Source organism: Lissotriton vulgaris, chromosome 12, assembly GCF_964263255.1.
Source record: "Lissotriton vulgaris chromosome 12, aLisVul1.2, whole genome shotgun sequence".
Classification (NCBI taxonomy): Eukaryota; Metazoa; Chordata; class Amphibia; order Caudata; family Salamandridae; genus Lissotriton; species Lissotriton vulgaris.
The window spans coordinates 273,422,331-273,439,051 of NC_141700.1; the positions used below are offsets into that span (position 1 = coordinate 273,422,331).

The 16,721-nt window shown below is 52.9% G+C and overlaps 1 protein-coding gene across 2 annotated transcripts in view; it reads right to left on the reverse strand.

Moving 5' to 3' along the window:
- Nucleotides 1-313: 313 nt before the first annotated feature.
- USP21 (ubiquitin specific peptidase 21) overlaps nucleotides 314-16,721 on the reverse strand; it is a 558,274-nt gene continuing 541,866 nt past the window's right edge. For both annotated transcript variants that reach the window (XM_086945031.1, XM_086945032.1), the window contains exon 15: nucleotides 314-777. In XM_086945031.1, the coding sequence (XP_086801157.1) occupies nucleotides 690-777 (88 nt within the window). In that variant the 3' untranslated portion in view covers nucleotides 314-689. The remainder of the gene's footprint in view (nucleotides 778-16,721) is intronic.

Genomic DNA, 16,721 nt, shown 5'->3' on the forward strand with positions numbered 1-16,721 from the left:
GATTTTATATTTGAGTGTATGCATCTATAAAATGTATTCCTAATATTGCACTACATCAACTTTAAAGAGGAATTTTCCAGTGCTTGCTCATTCTAAGAGGTTCTGTTGTTTGCTTGCTCAAGCAGATATTCTACAAAGGGAATTCTCACAATGACATAATGAAAAGGGCAACTTGTACTGGTCACGAACACTGGTACTTTCATTGGCTTTGAACTATTGAGTAATCATGGTACAAGGTACATTGTCTTAACTTGTTAATGTAAATATAAAGGGGTTGAATCCACTTCATTAGTTATATGAAAAAGAGCCAAGATTTTTTCAGTAAATTTATTAATAAAAGTTACAGCATCTGTATTTACAAAACTTTAAACTATCTATAATATTTACAAACCTCTCACTGTTTAAATAATTGTTTCAGTGTTCATGTATTACTTTAAAAATGGCTCAAGCACAATTTGTATTGAATATTTTACACAGCTGGGTTTGAATCAAGACAATCTCTCTGTTATTTAGGAAAATAGGAACATACAAAAATGCTTGTGCTGGTCTTCCCTATTGCCAGATTCTGTAAATTCAACTGATGAAAAGAAATATTTAAAAAGTCAAAAATAGAAGTCTGTGAGGTAAACGTTTAGGATGAGGTCATGATGGAATACTTTCTTTTATTAGTAGTTAAGTTGTTTGTAGCATTATTTCTTCCACTGAGAACCTTCCAACTCGTAAAACAGTACATAGCCTTCACTGGATTGGATGTGGTTTTCGCCAATTGGTGACACCCTGGTAAAAAAACCAGAAAGAAATCATGTTAAAAACCCGGATTTTGGGAGGTATTTTTGGGTTTGCTCCCAACTCAGTTATTTTAAAATATAAACAAGTTTATCAAAGTCATCATTTGGAAACAATTAATTTTCTACTGGTAAGAATTAATCAAACCTTTTCTAAATGCAGTGGAAAGCTAGTATGTGTAGTCAATACAGCACTCAATAGGACAGTGGAAAACTGAACTGCACAGCAGTTCAGATCGTTGCATATGCTGGTGGTGTACTCACAGATTTGGTGTCTGATGCTGCTTCCTTTGAGCACATGTCCTTCATTACCATGTTTTTCCAGAAACTGACTAATTTAGCTCAGAGTGGAGTCATTAAGGTTTTTTCAAGATGTGGGTCAGCTCCTAATTTTGTTTCAGGCCCAAGCAGGCCATATTTATTTATTTTCAGGAACACAGCGTTAAGCCTACAACCTCTCAGTGAGGCCGGCCGCGTTTATAATGAGTCCTGTGTTTGCGTATCAACTGGAGCCGGCTCGGAGCCTTAACACAGCGCCATGCCTACAACTCTCTTGATAGAGCCGGCCGCGTGGCTTATGGGGAAGCAATCCAGAAGCGCCTCGCACGCAAGCACGCGCCCGCTATGCATGGGAAGTAGGTAGCAGGCAACTAGCCCAACTGCAAGAAACAGCCCAACGGGGCACAACCGTCTCAGAACGAGACGAAGGTCAGAGCGGCAAGGAGGAAGAGAAGAAATAGTCGGAATAAGGAAATCTGAGGACAGGGAGGAGAGAAAGGAGAGTGAACGGTGGTTGTGGATGGCGCGCCAAGGGGTGGAGCGGAGGGGCATGCGCGGCAGTGCTGGAGACTGTAGCGTGTACGACGTTCAAGGACGCAGTCTAGCAGGATCCGCAGGGACAAAGGCGTCCTCTATAAGGCGTAGCGTACGATATCTAGGGGGCATGTATCGCGCGTACTGTATAGAGCAAATGTATCGCACTAGGGGTTTCCAAACTGCTGTAAAGCGTGTGTCTCTCGCCTGCAGTCTTGCTGTGAGCAGCTCTAGCGCTAGCACCTGCCATAGGCGTACAAACCAAGAGGCTATGGGCGGTGCTACAGGTCGTTTCCAGTACAGGGCTATAAGTTGCTTAGCCGCGCCTAGCATGTGTAATGTGAGTATCCAATCGCTGCGAGTAAGCGCCTTGAGTGTGCTAGGGTGTATGCCTAGTAGGATTGTGGGCACTTCTTCAGGTATGGGGAAACCTAGCACCCCTTTGATGTGACTAAGTACCTCCTTCCAAAAGGTCGTCAAAGTTGGGCACGCCCACCATATATGCACAAAATCACCAGTCGCAGAGCCACATCTCCAGCACAGCGGCGAGGCCCTAGGGAACATTTTACTAAGTCGCAACGGGGTGTAGTACCATTGGGTGAGTAATTTATAGGCATTTTCCTGTTGCGGGACACTGCGGTAGATGTTAGGTATATCGCGCCTTAGCCTGCTCCACTGCGGGGGCTCGATGTCTACACCCGTCGCCCGTTGCCATTGTTCCTGGTATGGGTGTGCGGGGGGTGACGTAGGGTGTTGTAGGATGCGATATATTTGCGAGATGAGTCTCTTCAGCCCCCCGAGGGAGCGTGCCAGTTTCTCAAAGGGCGTGAAGGCCCTGGTGGCCGCCTGGTGTACCTCGTCGCTCGAGGTCCAGTGACGTAGCTGGGTGTGCTGAAAAGCAGCCGACGGTGGGAGCCCGAATTCCTCTTTGCATTCCTCCCAGGTCTTGTGTGAGCCCCCGAGGAAGAGGTCCCCAATGACTCTGCAGTCTCCCTGTGTCCACTTATCAAACGCCCGAGTTCGGTGTGCTGGTGGGAAGTGTGAGTGTCCCGCTCTCGGCGTGTGCGGGGACGGGAACGTTGTGAGGCCCCTAGACACAGCAATAGTATCCCAGATGTCCAGGACCGTTTTTGTGGGGATCGCTATATACGCACTCCTGGAGCGCGCTGCCCGCGGGAGCCATGGCAGGTCCCATATAGTGCGTCCCGTGACCGCCTGGTCCATGTGGAACCAGTGCTTGTCACTTGCGCGTGCACCCCATTCCACTACGAAGCGTAGGTGCGCCGCCCAGTAATAATGAACCAAGTTGGGGCATGCTAGACCGCCCCTGTCCCTCGGGTCCATGAGGATTTTCTGCGAGAACCGGGGGCGCTTCCCGCCCCAAATGAAGGAGGTGATCTCCCGCTGGAGGCCCCGGATGGAGTGGAGCGGTATCGGAGTGGGCAGGCACTGAAAGAGGTATAGTATTTTTGGCAATATCGACATTTTGACCGCGTTGAGGCGCCCCAGCCAGGAGATCATCAGAGGTCTCCACCTCCGGAGATCCTCCAGCACCGCTTTTCGACACTCCGTCCAGTTGACCGAGGACCAGGATTCCAGGTGGGGGGTTAGCGTGAGGCCCAGGTATTTGATCCGGTCCTCCGCCCACTGATATGGTACCGCCTACTTCAGGGATGGGACCTCATCCCAAGGAATAGTGAGGTTGAGCGCCCAGGACTTGGTGTGGTTTATTTTGAGGCCTGACGCCTGCTCATACAGACACAGAACCTCGTGAAGCGCCGGCAGGGATTCGCAGGGGCGTGTGAGAGTGAGGATCAAATTATCCACAAATAGCGCCACCTTGTTCACTCTCCCCCCGTGGGTTATGCCGTGTATTCTCTGGTCGCGTCGTATCATTGCTGCCAGTGGTTCCACCGCAAGGGCGAACAAGAGTGGTGAAAGCGGACATCCCTGCCTCGTGCCTCTATGTATCCGCAACGGCGGTGTCAATTGGCCGTTTACTCTGACCCTGGTCTGTGGCCCAAGGTACGGAGCCATAATGCTAGTTATCATTCTAGGACCTAGACCAAGCTTCTGGAGCACGTCCCTCAAGAAGGTCCAGTCCACCCGGTCAAAGGCCTTTTCCGCATCAAGCGAGAGAAGGCAGGCCGGGATATTCCAATGTCGCACCTTGCCTACCAGGGGTGCCAGTCGGCGGACGTTGTCAGCTCCCTGTCGGTCCCTGATGAAGCCCACCTGGTCCGGGTCTATGAGCTCCGGCATGTAGGGGTCCAGTCGCCTGGCCAGTATCTTGGTGTATATCTTCAAGTCGGTGTTTAAGAGGGCAATAGGCCTATAGGAGGCACAAAGCGCAGGGTCTTTCCCAGGTTTTGGGATCAGCGCGATCTCCGCCATTCCCATGTCAGCGGATGGACCCGACTGGGCAGAGAAAGAATGATAAAGCTGAAGCAGGTAGGGGCGGAGCTGGGTTTGAAACATTTGGTAGAAGATCAGCGGGAGGCCATCTGGCCCTGGGGTTTTCCCGGTGGGGAGTTCTTTGATGGCCGCCGAGATCTCCTCGTCCAGTATGGGCTCCTCTAGTTCCGCTGCACATGCCGGTGGCAACAGAGGCCCCTCGTAGGTGTCGAGGACAGCCGCTCGTGTCTCCCCCGACGTGGGTGCCCCCGCGTACAAGGAGGTGTAATAAGTCACAAAGGCGTCCTGCTTTGCTCTCTCAGAGATAGCCGTGGAGCCATCCTGACAGTGGATTTTAGCGATATGAGCTCTAGCCGTTCTCGCTTTTAGCCGTCTTGCCAGTATGCGCCCCACTTTATCTCCACCCTCATAGTATTTCTGTTTCAGCGTTAGCAGGGAGTGTTCCGCCTTGTTAGTGCGTAACAGGCGCAATTGCCCCCTGAGGTTGGCTAACTCCCTTCTAGACGCTAGGGAGGGTCGAGTCTTATCGCGCGTCTCCGCCTGTTTAATTTCGCCCGTAAGCGTAGTTTCCAGCTTGTGGGCCTCTCGTCGCCTTGCAATCGCTAGGGATGTGATGTGACCCCGTATAGTGGCCTTGAAGGCGTCCCACACTACTGAGAGGGGCGTCTCCGGCCGATCGTTAACGGCGAAATACGAGTCTATGGCTTCACGGATGCTGTTCACGTCCTCGGGGTCTCGAAGGATACCCGGCGGAAGGGTCCAGCGTCGCTCCCGAGGGCCGCACGCCTGGGGGTCTTGCAGCGTGAGTTCCACGTGCGCGTGATCCGACAGCGAGATATCTGGGATGGCAGCTTGCAATGTGTCCCGGACAAGATCTAGGGAGGTGAAGATGTGATCGATGCGCGAATAAGTTCGATGGGAGTGGGAATAAAAGGTATAGTCTCGGACCCCCGGGTTGTGATAACGCCACACGTCGACCAGTCCCAGGTCCGTGATTTGTGTCTTGAGCGTAGAGGACATCGCGCCCGCACCGCTGTACGCGTTTGCCCCACGATCTACATCCGGGTCCCATACTAGATTAAAATCTCCTCCCAAGATTGTACGCGGCTCGTCGGATTTGAAGTGGTCTCTCAGGAGCGACTGGAGATATTTGTCCTGCGACTGGTTGGGTGCATATACGTTACCCAGGGTGAACTGTACCCCCCCCCATTTGCACCGTAGCCCGGATGAAGCGCCCATCACTGCTCCTATATGGTTTGGTGGGTCCCTGCCTGCAGCCCGTTCTACACAGGATTGCCACCCCTGCCGTTTTAGTGTCAGCCGATGCCCAAAATTGTGTGGGGTATCTAGGATGTGTCATGCGCCTAGTGTCTCCCCACAGGAGATGCGTCTCCTGTAGGAATATGATGTCAGGGGAGTGGTGGAGAAGGTAGCGCCATACCAGATTCCGTTTGTTGGGAGAATTCAGCCCCTTGACATTAAGCGACATGATCTTGAGGGGCCTGGGGACATTCGTCGTCATTGCACTAGGGGGGGTGTTGTCGCCTTACCTCCCGATGTCCTCCACCCCGCATGGTTGGAGACGTTCTCCTTCCCCCATAACCACTGCTGACAAACCGCTTGCGCACCCACAGAAGCCTCGGGGCCACCACCCCATCCAAAGGCAGAAGAGGGGACAGCGTAGGGACAGCTCAGGAGAAAAGTAGGAAGAGTAGTCCGGAAGGAAGAACAGAAAGAACCACGAGAGTAAAGAACCATAGCGGGCCAACAGGGCCCTAGCGTAGTGTCCCACGTTCCGGACATCCTCTGCCCGAGGGTTTGGATGGTCGCAGGAATGTCACTTCCTATGGGACAAAGTGGGGGGGGTTGTGTTGAGGGTAGAGGTCCCTGTAGCCTCGGAGCCCGCCTGCCCCGCTGCCCAGGACAGTTTCGGGGGAAGCGAATCTGGTGCAGTACAAAGAGGGGGAGAGCAAAATAAAATCCATAAGGCTACCTGGGTCCACTGACGGGGGTCAGAGCTCTGCGGCAAGGGCCGCCCGGATGTGTCCTCACGTTCGCCCCAAGGGGACCAGCATCGTTCCACGGCTTCTCATGGAGGCACTCCGTAGGGCCAATCCGGATGAGTTTGACAGTGGTGTTCAAGAGGCTTGTCGGCTCAACTCACGGGGTGCGAGGCCGCGACGCCTGGCTGTCGCGATCATCTTCCAGAGAGCGGATGTGCTCGATGATGTCCTGCTTGGCCTGTGAAGCGGAGTGCTCATCCATTGGGGACGCTCGGCGCCGCCCGGGCACCCTGGTCCACTCCGGGCGAGCCGGGGTCCTTTCTTGCTGCTTGGGGCGGGAGGGGCTATGTGCCGGGGACTTCGAAAGCTTAAGGAGCTGTGCCGCTTCATGGTAGGATCGGATAACTCGCCGCTTGTCTTCCCATCGGAATATGAGGGCGAATGGGTGCCCCCACTGGTAGGGGAAGTTGAGCGAACGCAGCCTCTCTGTCACTGGGCGGAAGACCTTCCTCCTATGAAGGGTGTTGGGGGCAAGGTCTTGAAAGATCTGGATTCTGTGTCCCCCGTAACGGAGATCCGGCTTCTCCCTCGATGCCTTTAAGATGGCTTCTTTCTCCGTGAAGTAGTGGACACGGGTCAGGATGTCCGGGAGGAGCCCCGATCTAGCTCCGGCTCCGTAGACTCGGTGGGCGCGGTCCAGCAGCGGTGGGGAGGCCTCCTCATCGCCACGCACCTCGTGCAGGAGCTGCGCGACATAAGCCATGATGTCCGTCCCTTCCTCATCGAGTGGCACGCCCCGGATGCGGAGATTATTGCGCCGACCCCTATTTTCTAGGTCCTCCTGCTTAACCTGGAGCTCTATGTTTTGTTCCTCCAAGGCTGCCACTTTCTGCCATAATTGCTCGAGGTCCTCTGTGCGGGTGTCCATAACTTTTTCAAGACTGTCGACTCTGTCCGCCAGCTCTGTTACCTCTTTGCGCATCTCTTTAACGCACGAGTGCACTTCCGTGCATAGGGATCCAATTTCGGACTTGAGGTCTGCCATGAAGGAGGACATAAAGGCCTGTGTCACCGGCGGGGAGTCGTTCTCAGGGTGTGGATGCTCCTCAACCGGAGCGGTCGCTCCCGCCTTGCCCCACATTGCGACCACCGAGGTACCCTTCGGCGCCACCGCCTGGTCCGCCTTGCCCCCTCTTCCTCGAGTCATCTCCGGTCCGGGACGGGGCGTCTTGTTCCCAGCCACCAGTGTCGCCAAGCCAGGCACGGGGCCGTACCGAGACACCCCAAAGTGTCTCCTCCCGGGGTCCGCCAGCAGCCAATGTGGAGGTCTCAGCCCTTCTCGCACCCCCCTGCACTCACCAGGGCAGCGCCGTCAGTCTACAGGTCCGAGGCTGCAAGGGGGTGTCTCACTTGCATGCACCCGGGCGGGCGCGCCAAGATCCGGGCCCCCAATTCGTGGAGTGGAGGCAGACACTCTCCGTCAACACTCCCAGCAGGTTTCCCAGGCGTCCAGTCTCGCCCCGGCCGCAGGCCGCAGTCACTGCTCGTCACGCTCGCCACTCGCTCCCTCCTACGTGACCCCAGAGAGGGGGGTGGGCTCACCCACTGCAGCCGATCAAGGAGATCCCTCCAAGGCGCTGGGTGAAGTGGGGGATGACAGGAGTGAGGCGGTGAGGCTGTCAGCATGAACATCGGGGATCGCCGCGTCCCCCAGGAGCCGCCGCCATCTTGAGGTCAGGCAAGTCGGGCCGATCCCAGGCCGCAGCAGGGAACCCCCGCAGGGAATCTCGCCCTCCAGGGCAGTTGGGGCATCGGGTGAGCGACTATCTCTTTCTCGCTGTTGTGGAGGGGGAGTCCGCCGATGGAAGAGCCCGGGCGCTGCACGCAGCCTCAGGCCAGGGCACGTCAAGGCGGAGGCGCCATTTCAGGTCCCGGGCAAGGCTGGGGGACAGGCACACCGCAGGCAGATAGCCGCGGGCTCCGAGCCGGGAAGCGCCCGGAGCGCAGCAGTGCAATCCTTTAGTCCACCTCCCGGTCCCCCGCGTCGGGTCCGCCCCCCGTGTGGCTGCCGGCTCCTCCGTCTGCTCGCCGCGTCCAGTGCGGCCTAGCACCTCGTGAGGAGCCGCGGTCTGGCCCCGTGCGCCTGGCCGGTCCGCAGCAACTTCCGGCTCGGCTGCTCTTCCCGCCTGGGGACTCCGGGGTGCCTCCCAGCCGCTCGGGCGACGCAGGGCTCACCAGCCTGCAAGCGCTGTCCTCCGGGCCCACGCACTGCAGCCCGATGTCACTGCCGATCCACAGGGCACCTCCGTGTAGATTTCGCCAAGGGCTGCGCTTTTGCCCGCGCAGGAGGGGACAAGATGGCGGGCCGCGGAAGGTCGCGCCCGATACCCCGCAGGGTCCTCAATCCGGCACCCAGGTCCGTCGCTGGCCCACCAGTGGTCACACCAGTGTCTGTGACCCCTCGGCAGGCAGGGGGTCCCGTCACAGCCCCCGAAACTCCGCTATAAATGCTTATGAAAGCAGCGGGGCACCGGAGCTCTCTGAAGGCGCGTCCGTTTACATTCGCGCTTAAGCCACGCCCCCGTCAGCTCCTAATTTTGATTTAATCTGACTACTTACAGAACTTTAATTTAATCTTCATTATAAAGACACCATTACTTCAGGGCAAAGATCAACACAGACAGGATGCCTTCTGCTAAGTTAGAAAACACAACCTGACTGAATATAGGACACAATAAATACCGACACTCAGTGAACAGTATGGTACAATGTTATTTTGACTGACCCATGATTAAACCCCACAGAATGAGCTACCTTCAACGTCTAATCATCCCACTTTATAATAATAACAAAGACTAGTGAAAAACAACCCCCACACTAAGTTATGACTCCAAGAAAAGTAGGGAGGAGCATCCGGAGATAGTTTTGTGGAGAAGACACAAAAAGACCCCCACACCAAGTTATGACTTCTGGAAAAGTAGGGAAAAGGAGCCGGAGGAAGTTTTGTGGCAGTGCAAAATATTTTACAACAACCCTTTAGCTGCCACACAGCCCGCCCTCTTGCAATCTCAAGGTATACATAATTGCATTTCAGGTACAGAGAGTAGAAGATGAGTTTAACACACAACCACAAAAGAACAATTCTGTTCAAGTCAATCAGCAAAGTCAACAAATTAGGCATTTCAGCATACATACTCTCTAATGATGCCTATGCAACATGAGATCTAAGAAATGTAAGTGAGAAGATATGTTCATAGTAAATACATTCAAAACTGTATGATTAATGCAAGATCAAAAAAGTATCATTAATAATTTGAATGCAGAATTCTAAATTTGTAGATTAGACTGAGAAGGCTAGCACATCTCATACAAACTCGTGCTTTGAACACCAAGACGTAGTATTCAACTATGCAAAATGAGGAAAGTGAAAACTTCTAGTAGAAAAATAAGTTCAATATGCAGGAAATTGCTGTATTCGAAGAACGTAACTGGCTATGACACCCCCAGTGCGCCTCAGTCAGAAAAGAACAGCAGAATAGTATTTTAGAAAAATGCACAGCAGATACCTTCATGCATGTTGCTTTTTGAAACCTTCAACTGTTGGGAGCAATTCTTTTTTTAACTATGCTCTCGACACTGGTGCCATGCACAGTACTTCACTACTACTAAAATGAGGGGGCAGATAAACAGCTTCTTTTATAACTTAGATATACTTACGAGCTGCAATATGCCAGGACTAAAACATGTAAATGTTTGACCATATAAAACATTTTAGACATGTTTCTTATTTTTTTTAAATATCTTTTTATTAATGAAACAACAAAGAAAAAGAACATCAGGTGACAGTAGAAGCTCTAGCAAAGTGTCATCATTACATTCCATACATCCAAAATAAATTATACAAAATAGCAAAAATGGATCAAGGGCATATTGGGGGTACACAGATATCATACAACAAAAGAACAGAGGTCTGGTCAGTCACAAGGCTGCCAGGAATATGGAGCAAAAGATAAGAGGGTTTTAACACAGTCACTCTAATTGAGTAGGAAGGCCCTCACACACCGACCTGGTCAGTGTCATGCTTCATCATCGGGCCCCACCGAAGAGACCGAGTGTCTCTTCGGTGTGCTGCGACGCCAGAAAGACTGCGGAGCTGGTCGTGTGGGGAGGACGTGTTGTGAACAATAGAGATTAAGAGTGCCTAACAGGGTATCAAAAAAACTTTAATGAGTGATCCCTAAGACACGTGTAGGTGGTATATGTGTCTGAATTTAAGTGCCAAGGTTGTTAGGACTTGGTTAAATTCAGCTAAATACCACGTGGTTAAATTAATCAGTCAACATGTTTCTGCCGTACTAGTGGTATGTATTCACCAAGGCATTCTTCAGGACTATACCCCGGCGGTATGGACACTCTAATAGTCCACCCTAACCTGGGGACGTGAAAGTGAAAAAAGGAAAAGTGAAAAAAGCGGTTTTGAGGATTCTTGCAGGTTGAGAAACGGGTTGAGAGCGCTGAGGGCGATGTGCCAGGCGCGCTCCAATCCTCCTCCCGAGACCCATGGTGCTAGTAGCGCCCTATTTTAAAGTGCTGATACACCCCTGAATTTGGGGGTTTTTTCAGAATGAGCATTTGCTCTTCTAATTTTTAAGCACTTTTTTCACTTTTCCTTTTTTCACTTTCACGTCCCCAGGTTAGGGTGGACTATTAGAGTGTCCATACCGCCGGGGTATAGTCCTGAAGAATGCCTTGGTGAATACATACCACTAGTACGGCAGAAACATGTTGACTGATTAATTTAACCACGTGGTATTTAGCTGAATTTAACCAAGTCCTAACAACCTTGGCACTTAAATTCAGACACATATACCACCTACACGTGTCTTAGGGATCACTCATTAAAGTTTTTTTGATACCCTGTTAGGCACTCTTAATCTCTATTTTTCACAACACGTCCTCCCCACACGACCAGCTCCGCAGTCTTTCTGGCGTCGCAGCACACCGAAGAGACACTCGGTCTCTTCGGTGGGGCCCGATGATGAAGCATGACACTGACCAGGTCGGTGTGTGAGGGCCTTCCTACTCAATTAGAGTGACTGTGTTAAAACCCTCTTATCTTTTGCTCCATATTCCTGGCAGCCTTGTGACTGACCAGACCTCTCTTCTTTTGTTGTATGACATTTAACCGGGGATTAAGAGAGTGTCCTTGATTCTCCCTACCTCTCCCTTTGTTGACATATGGTACACAGATATCTCCACGGTAATGATTCCAAGCCTCCCAGACCTTCCCCCACTTCTCAGGACACTACCTAGCCACATACACTGATCGTTCCCTGAACATGCACCAATCCAGGTCCTCCGTACACTTCTCAATCCGGGGCGGCTGGCTGGCTCCCCGCAGCTCGGCAATATTACTCTTTGCTATCATGCATGCCAACGTCACGCATTGCCTCCTATATGCACTCAGATCCGTGGGCTCCCAAACATTCAAGGTACACCTGCGGGCCTCCGGCCGCATCTCCACCCCCAGGACGTCCCGTAACATGTTGTGGATCTTCCCCCAGAACGTCTGCACCACAGTACAGTGCCACAATATATATATGAATGTTCTGAGTTCCCCGCACCTCCTCGTGCACTCCCCACCCTCCGAGCAACTCATACGGACCAGACACAGCCCCGTGACATATGATCTGTGTAGAATCTTTAATTGTACCAACCTGAGCCTCATCTATATCGCTACCACCCGAGGAGAGGAAACCGCCTCCCGCCAATCCTCATCATCTAACTCCAGCCCATCATCATTCCAGTGTGATTTTATAAGTACCAACGGGTCCTTTATATTGTTGATAAGCTTCTTATACATTAGTGAGATGGTCCTCTCCGGGAGACCATCCAACACCCGCTCCTCAAGGGGGGACACGTCGGGAAGTATTGTGCCCTTGGGGATGTGTGCAAGCAATGCGTGTCTAATCTGAAGGTAACGGTAGTGTTGACGGTCGTGAAGGTGGTATTGTTGCTTGAGGGATTGAAATGTGTGGACTGTGCCCCCTCCCCAGACATCCTTAATCTGAGTAATCCCAATGCGGTCCCATTTGTCAAAACCTTTAGACTTCCTAGGTTCTCCGAACTCCACAGCGGGGTGGCAAGTGTGAGCTTCCCCTCCCACCTAAGATGTCTATTGGCCGCATGCCACACCTGAACAACGTGTGCCGTTGGTCCCGCAAGGGGGAAACCGACGAGGCGGTCCATGATGTACCCAGGGTCCCCGGGGGACCCGTATACAGCGTGATTCACCGCCGCCAACTGAGAAGCCAGTAGTATTTCCGTAGATCCGGCAGTCCTATCCCCCCGTCATACCAGGGAAGAGTGGGTTTAGAGAATGCTTTGCGGGGCTTACCGTCCCAAAGAAGCTGCCTCTGTAGGGCTTCTACATCCCTGAAGTAGGAAGCCAGAACCGGATCCAATGCATTCTGAAGTGCGTACAAAAACCGGGGAAGGGCCATCATTTTAAAAAGCACCGCTCTACCCAGAAGAGAGAGCGGGAGCGCCTTCCAACGTGCCACATCTCCCCGAAACCGGGTCAGAGGTGAGCCCATGTTATTAGCAAATCGTAATTTCAGGTCAAGCGGAACATAAATGCTGAGGTACTTAAACCCTACCGGCTCAATACGTATCAGGGAAGTATGCGGAACCACCGGCGGGTCGCCTCTGAGAACGAAGAGGACCGATTTGACCAATTGATTGCAAAGCCTGAGTACCGCCCAAAGATAGCAAGCACGTCCAGAAAACATATCAGAGATCCCCTCAGGTTGGTAAGATAAAGCAGGAAATCGTCAGCATATAATGACATTTTATCCTTCCTATGTCCAACGCAAGCCACGTATCAAACGGTCCCAACGAACCCAAGCCGCCAGCGGCTCCAGGGCCAAGGCAAAAAGGAGCGGGGACATCCCTGTCTCGTGCCCCTGCCAAGAGGAAAGTCAGAGGACCTTCGGTTGCTTACGACGACTCTGGCCAAGGGAGTTGCATATAAGAGGCGCACCCAGTTAATAAACTCTGGACCAAAACCCAGCTTCCCCAACACCGCAAATAGATAGGGCCATTCGACCCTATCAAACGCTATAGTGGCGTCCAAGGAAACCAGAACCGCTGGTTCCTGAATCGTCAGGGTCCTGCCTCGTACCCCATGCAGCCGGCGCAGATTGAGGGCTGTATTTCAACGCAGCATAAAACCGGATTGATCCGCATGTATCAAGGAGGTGATAACTTTGGCTAATCTTGTCGCCAACTGCTTCGCCAGAACTTTAGGCTCCGCGTTCAGTCATGAGATAGGTCTAAAAGATGAACGACACGTCTTGGGGTTGCCCACTTTATGAATGACCACAATGTTTGACACTCGCTGGTCATACGGAACCTGTCCCTTCTCCCTGCTTTCCTCAAACATGGAGCGGAGGAATAGAACAAGCCTGTTGGCGCTCAGCTTATACAGTTCTATGGGAATTCCGTTCGGACCTGTGGCCTTCCCTGAGTGCACTCCCCTTATGGCCTGTGCCACTTCGTCGTCAGTGAGCGGGGATTTCAAATATTCCCGGTTGTCTTCTGAGAGTGTGGGTAGTTTGATGTCCTTGATCATTGCACTATTATCTGCCTCTGTATACACCCCAGCAGAGGTATACACCTCACTATAATGCTCCGCAAAACTATCTGCCACCGCCTGTGGGTCTGCCATTTTACTGGAGTTCTCCCCCTGCAACTCGGGCTTCCCGGCCTTATCTTCGTGCTCATACACCCTACCCTGCGTCTCCTCATTCTGCCCCTAGTGAGGCCCCTAAACTCATCCTGTTGAAGTCTGAGCCGGAGAAGTCCCTCCGGCGTCGCCGCCTGTGCTACTTCCCTTTCCAATCTCATCACTTCCTCCTCCGCCTTCTCCAATTCCGCCTTCTTTTTCTTGATGATTAAGGATAAGGCCTTCCCCCGGACGACAGTTTTATATGCCTCCCACAGGGTCTGTGTCGATTCTACCGTACCCTTATTCTCCCAAAGGTACCTGTCCGTAATCTTAACTATTTCTTTCTTAGTGGCGGGGTCTCTCAGATGCCAAGCGCTAATAGGGGCAACCCTGCCTACATTGGAATGGTCGATCTCTAACCGGAGCCTAACCCGTGAGTGGTCCGAGATGCCTCTCCCTAAGTGTCGCGCTTCCCGAACAGCGTAGGCCTGAGCCCCTGGTACCAGCACATAATCTATCCTAGACAGGCTATGGTGTGCGGCGGATACATGTGTATAATGCACCCCACTCGGATTGCGCACCCTCCAACCATCCTCAAGTCCCGTGGTTTCTAGGAAATCGGGGAGCCACCGCTGTGCCGGGCTCAGCGCCCGAGCGGGATGCCGATCGACCTCACCGTCCATTACCGCATTAAAGTCATCGCCTAGGAACAGGAAGCCCAAAGGCAAAGTTAGGAAGATAGAGCCCAGATCGTGGAACGTGTCAGATTGAAGGCCAGGTGGGACATAGATGGAAACAAAAGTGACCGTCCTCCCCTGATACTCCAATGTATCTACCGCGTTTGTCAGACCAAGTAGCCTGAATAGTCAGGGGAAAGGAGTTTTTCACCAAGGCACCAACCCCCTCGACCCCGAAGTGAACCCTGCCTGTGCCAACCACTTATAGCCCCCTTTATGAAGGGCCATGTAACGTTTTCCTATGAGATGTGTCTCCTGTAGCAGCACAGCGTCCAGGGAATGCCGCCGAACAAACTGGCTAACCATTCCTCTCTTAATCTTGTCCCCCAGGCAGTTTAAATTCCAACTAAGCACATTTATCCCCGATCTTTGTCTAGCATTTCACATTGTGTTTGTATGGAAACGATACAATAACATCCTTGTCACCGGATGTTAATGAAACCAAATAGATTGCAAATAATCCCTCGAACAACAAACTTCCAAGACCTCCCAACCCCCACCCCCCCTCCCTGCACCCCTCCTCATGGCTTCAGCCCATCCCCAACTGGCAGTGTGCCTGTCGCCCCCTAATCTAAACTACTGACTAACTAAAGGTAGAAAGGAGGAGGAAGTCAGGACCCCGTCTCTCAACCCCCCTTGAAGAATGACCCTACCCGTGTCTGTGACTGCCCGCAGTCATGGGATCAATACAGATGAAATACACGTGGGTCGGACCCACTACCTGACAGTTCTCAATATCCCAAATATTTTGCGGTCTCCATCATTCCTGCTCCTGTAGTCCGCCACCTCCATCACGATCTTGCCCCTCCGGCCCGCTCGGGGGGCGACTGTCTAGCCAGTCTGATGCCACCTCTGGATTATCAAAAAACCAGACTCTCCCCTCGGCCTCCACTCTCAACCGGACCGGGAACATCATTGCATATTTCTGACCTCAGTCTCTGAGCTTCTTCTTCACTCCGAGGAAACTTTGGCGCTGTTTCTGGACATCCGCGTCTAGGGCAAAGATGGGAGTGCCTGCCCGGAAACTCATATCTCCAATCGTCCAAGCTCCCCAGGGCCAACTGAAAGCACACCACCAGTGTCAAGAAGTCAGCCAATCCGGTCCCCTGAAGAGGGCTCTGCGCTGCGTCCAACCAACGATGTACTGGCACCCCCGCAATATGTCTCCCACTGGAGGAGACAGCCCGCGATCTGGAGGCTCAAGGAGAATGGCACAGTAGGGGGCACTCCTCCACACAACAAGCCACTGGAAAACAGCACTGCGCCGCAACTGCCTCCTGCACAGACATCCGCCGTTACTCAGAGCGTCAACAACACGGGCGCCCAGCCGGGTCCGAGACAAGAGAGCAGAGCAGGCCCCACGTGCAGGAGTCTCAGCTGCCAACAGACGGCATTCGACCAAGGCGGGCCCCCCAGGCAGCAGCTCCCCCTCCAGAGTCAAGGTGTATTCGGCCCCTCTGCGACGGACTCAGCAGCGATGGAGGGCTTCCCAGCTTGGCCGGGGGGCGTCCCGTAACCGATGGTCACCCAGCCAGGGCAATGCGATCAGGAACTTTCAACAGTCCGCTTACGCCAGGGGCAGCCAATACCTCTGTCCACCAGCCGCTTCCCTGACTCCGGTCGCGCTCCCTCCGCCACGTCTCTCCTCCACCAGCAATCCGCACCTTGTCTTCCGGGCGGGGGGCCACACAGGAGCTCACCTCAACACCGCTCCTCCGCTCGCGGCTGCCAGCAGCAGTTCATCGGTCCGTCACCCGACCGGCTACTTCCGGTTTTCGGCCCCGGTGTTGTTGCATTTGTGGCCGGCTAACCCTCCAAATCGAGCCCCAGGCTCCGGGCAGCGGACGGGCCTCAAAATGCAAGAGGCGTAGCTCCGGCCCCCGATGTCGCAGCGGGGTCGGAGTCACAGGAATGCGCACCGCACACCTCCCGCAGACTGGTGGCAGGGTCGGCAAGCAGGATTAATTACAGGATATTAGGGTTGGGGGACAGGTCCGGTGGAGCTGACCACTCACGCGGCCTTCTTGGACGGGTGGGTAGCTCCTCCCTCACATGTTTCTTATTTAAAGATGATGGAGGTCCACTGTCTTTGAATCAATCATATTTGTTTTGAAATAGTTTCTGTAAGATCCACTGTATTTATACATAGTGAATAAAAAATAGCATGGCCTCAAAATATCTTTGAAAGATTGTAAGCAGGTAGGTTGTTTGTCTGTCTTTTGGCAGCATGGGCCTACTT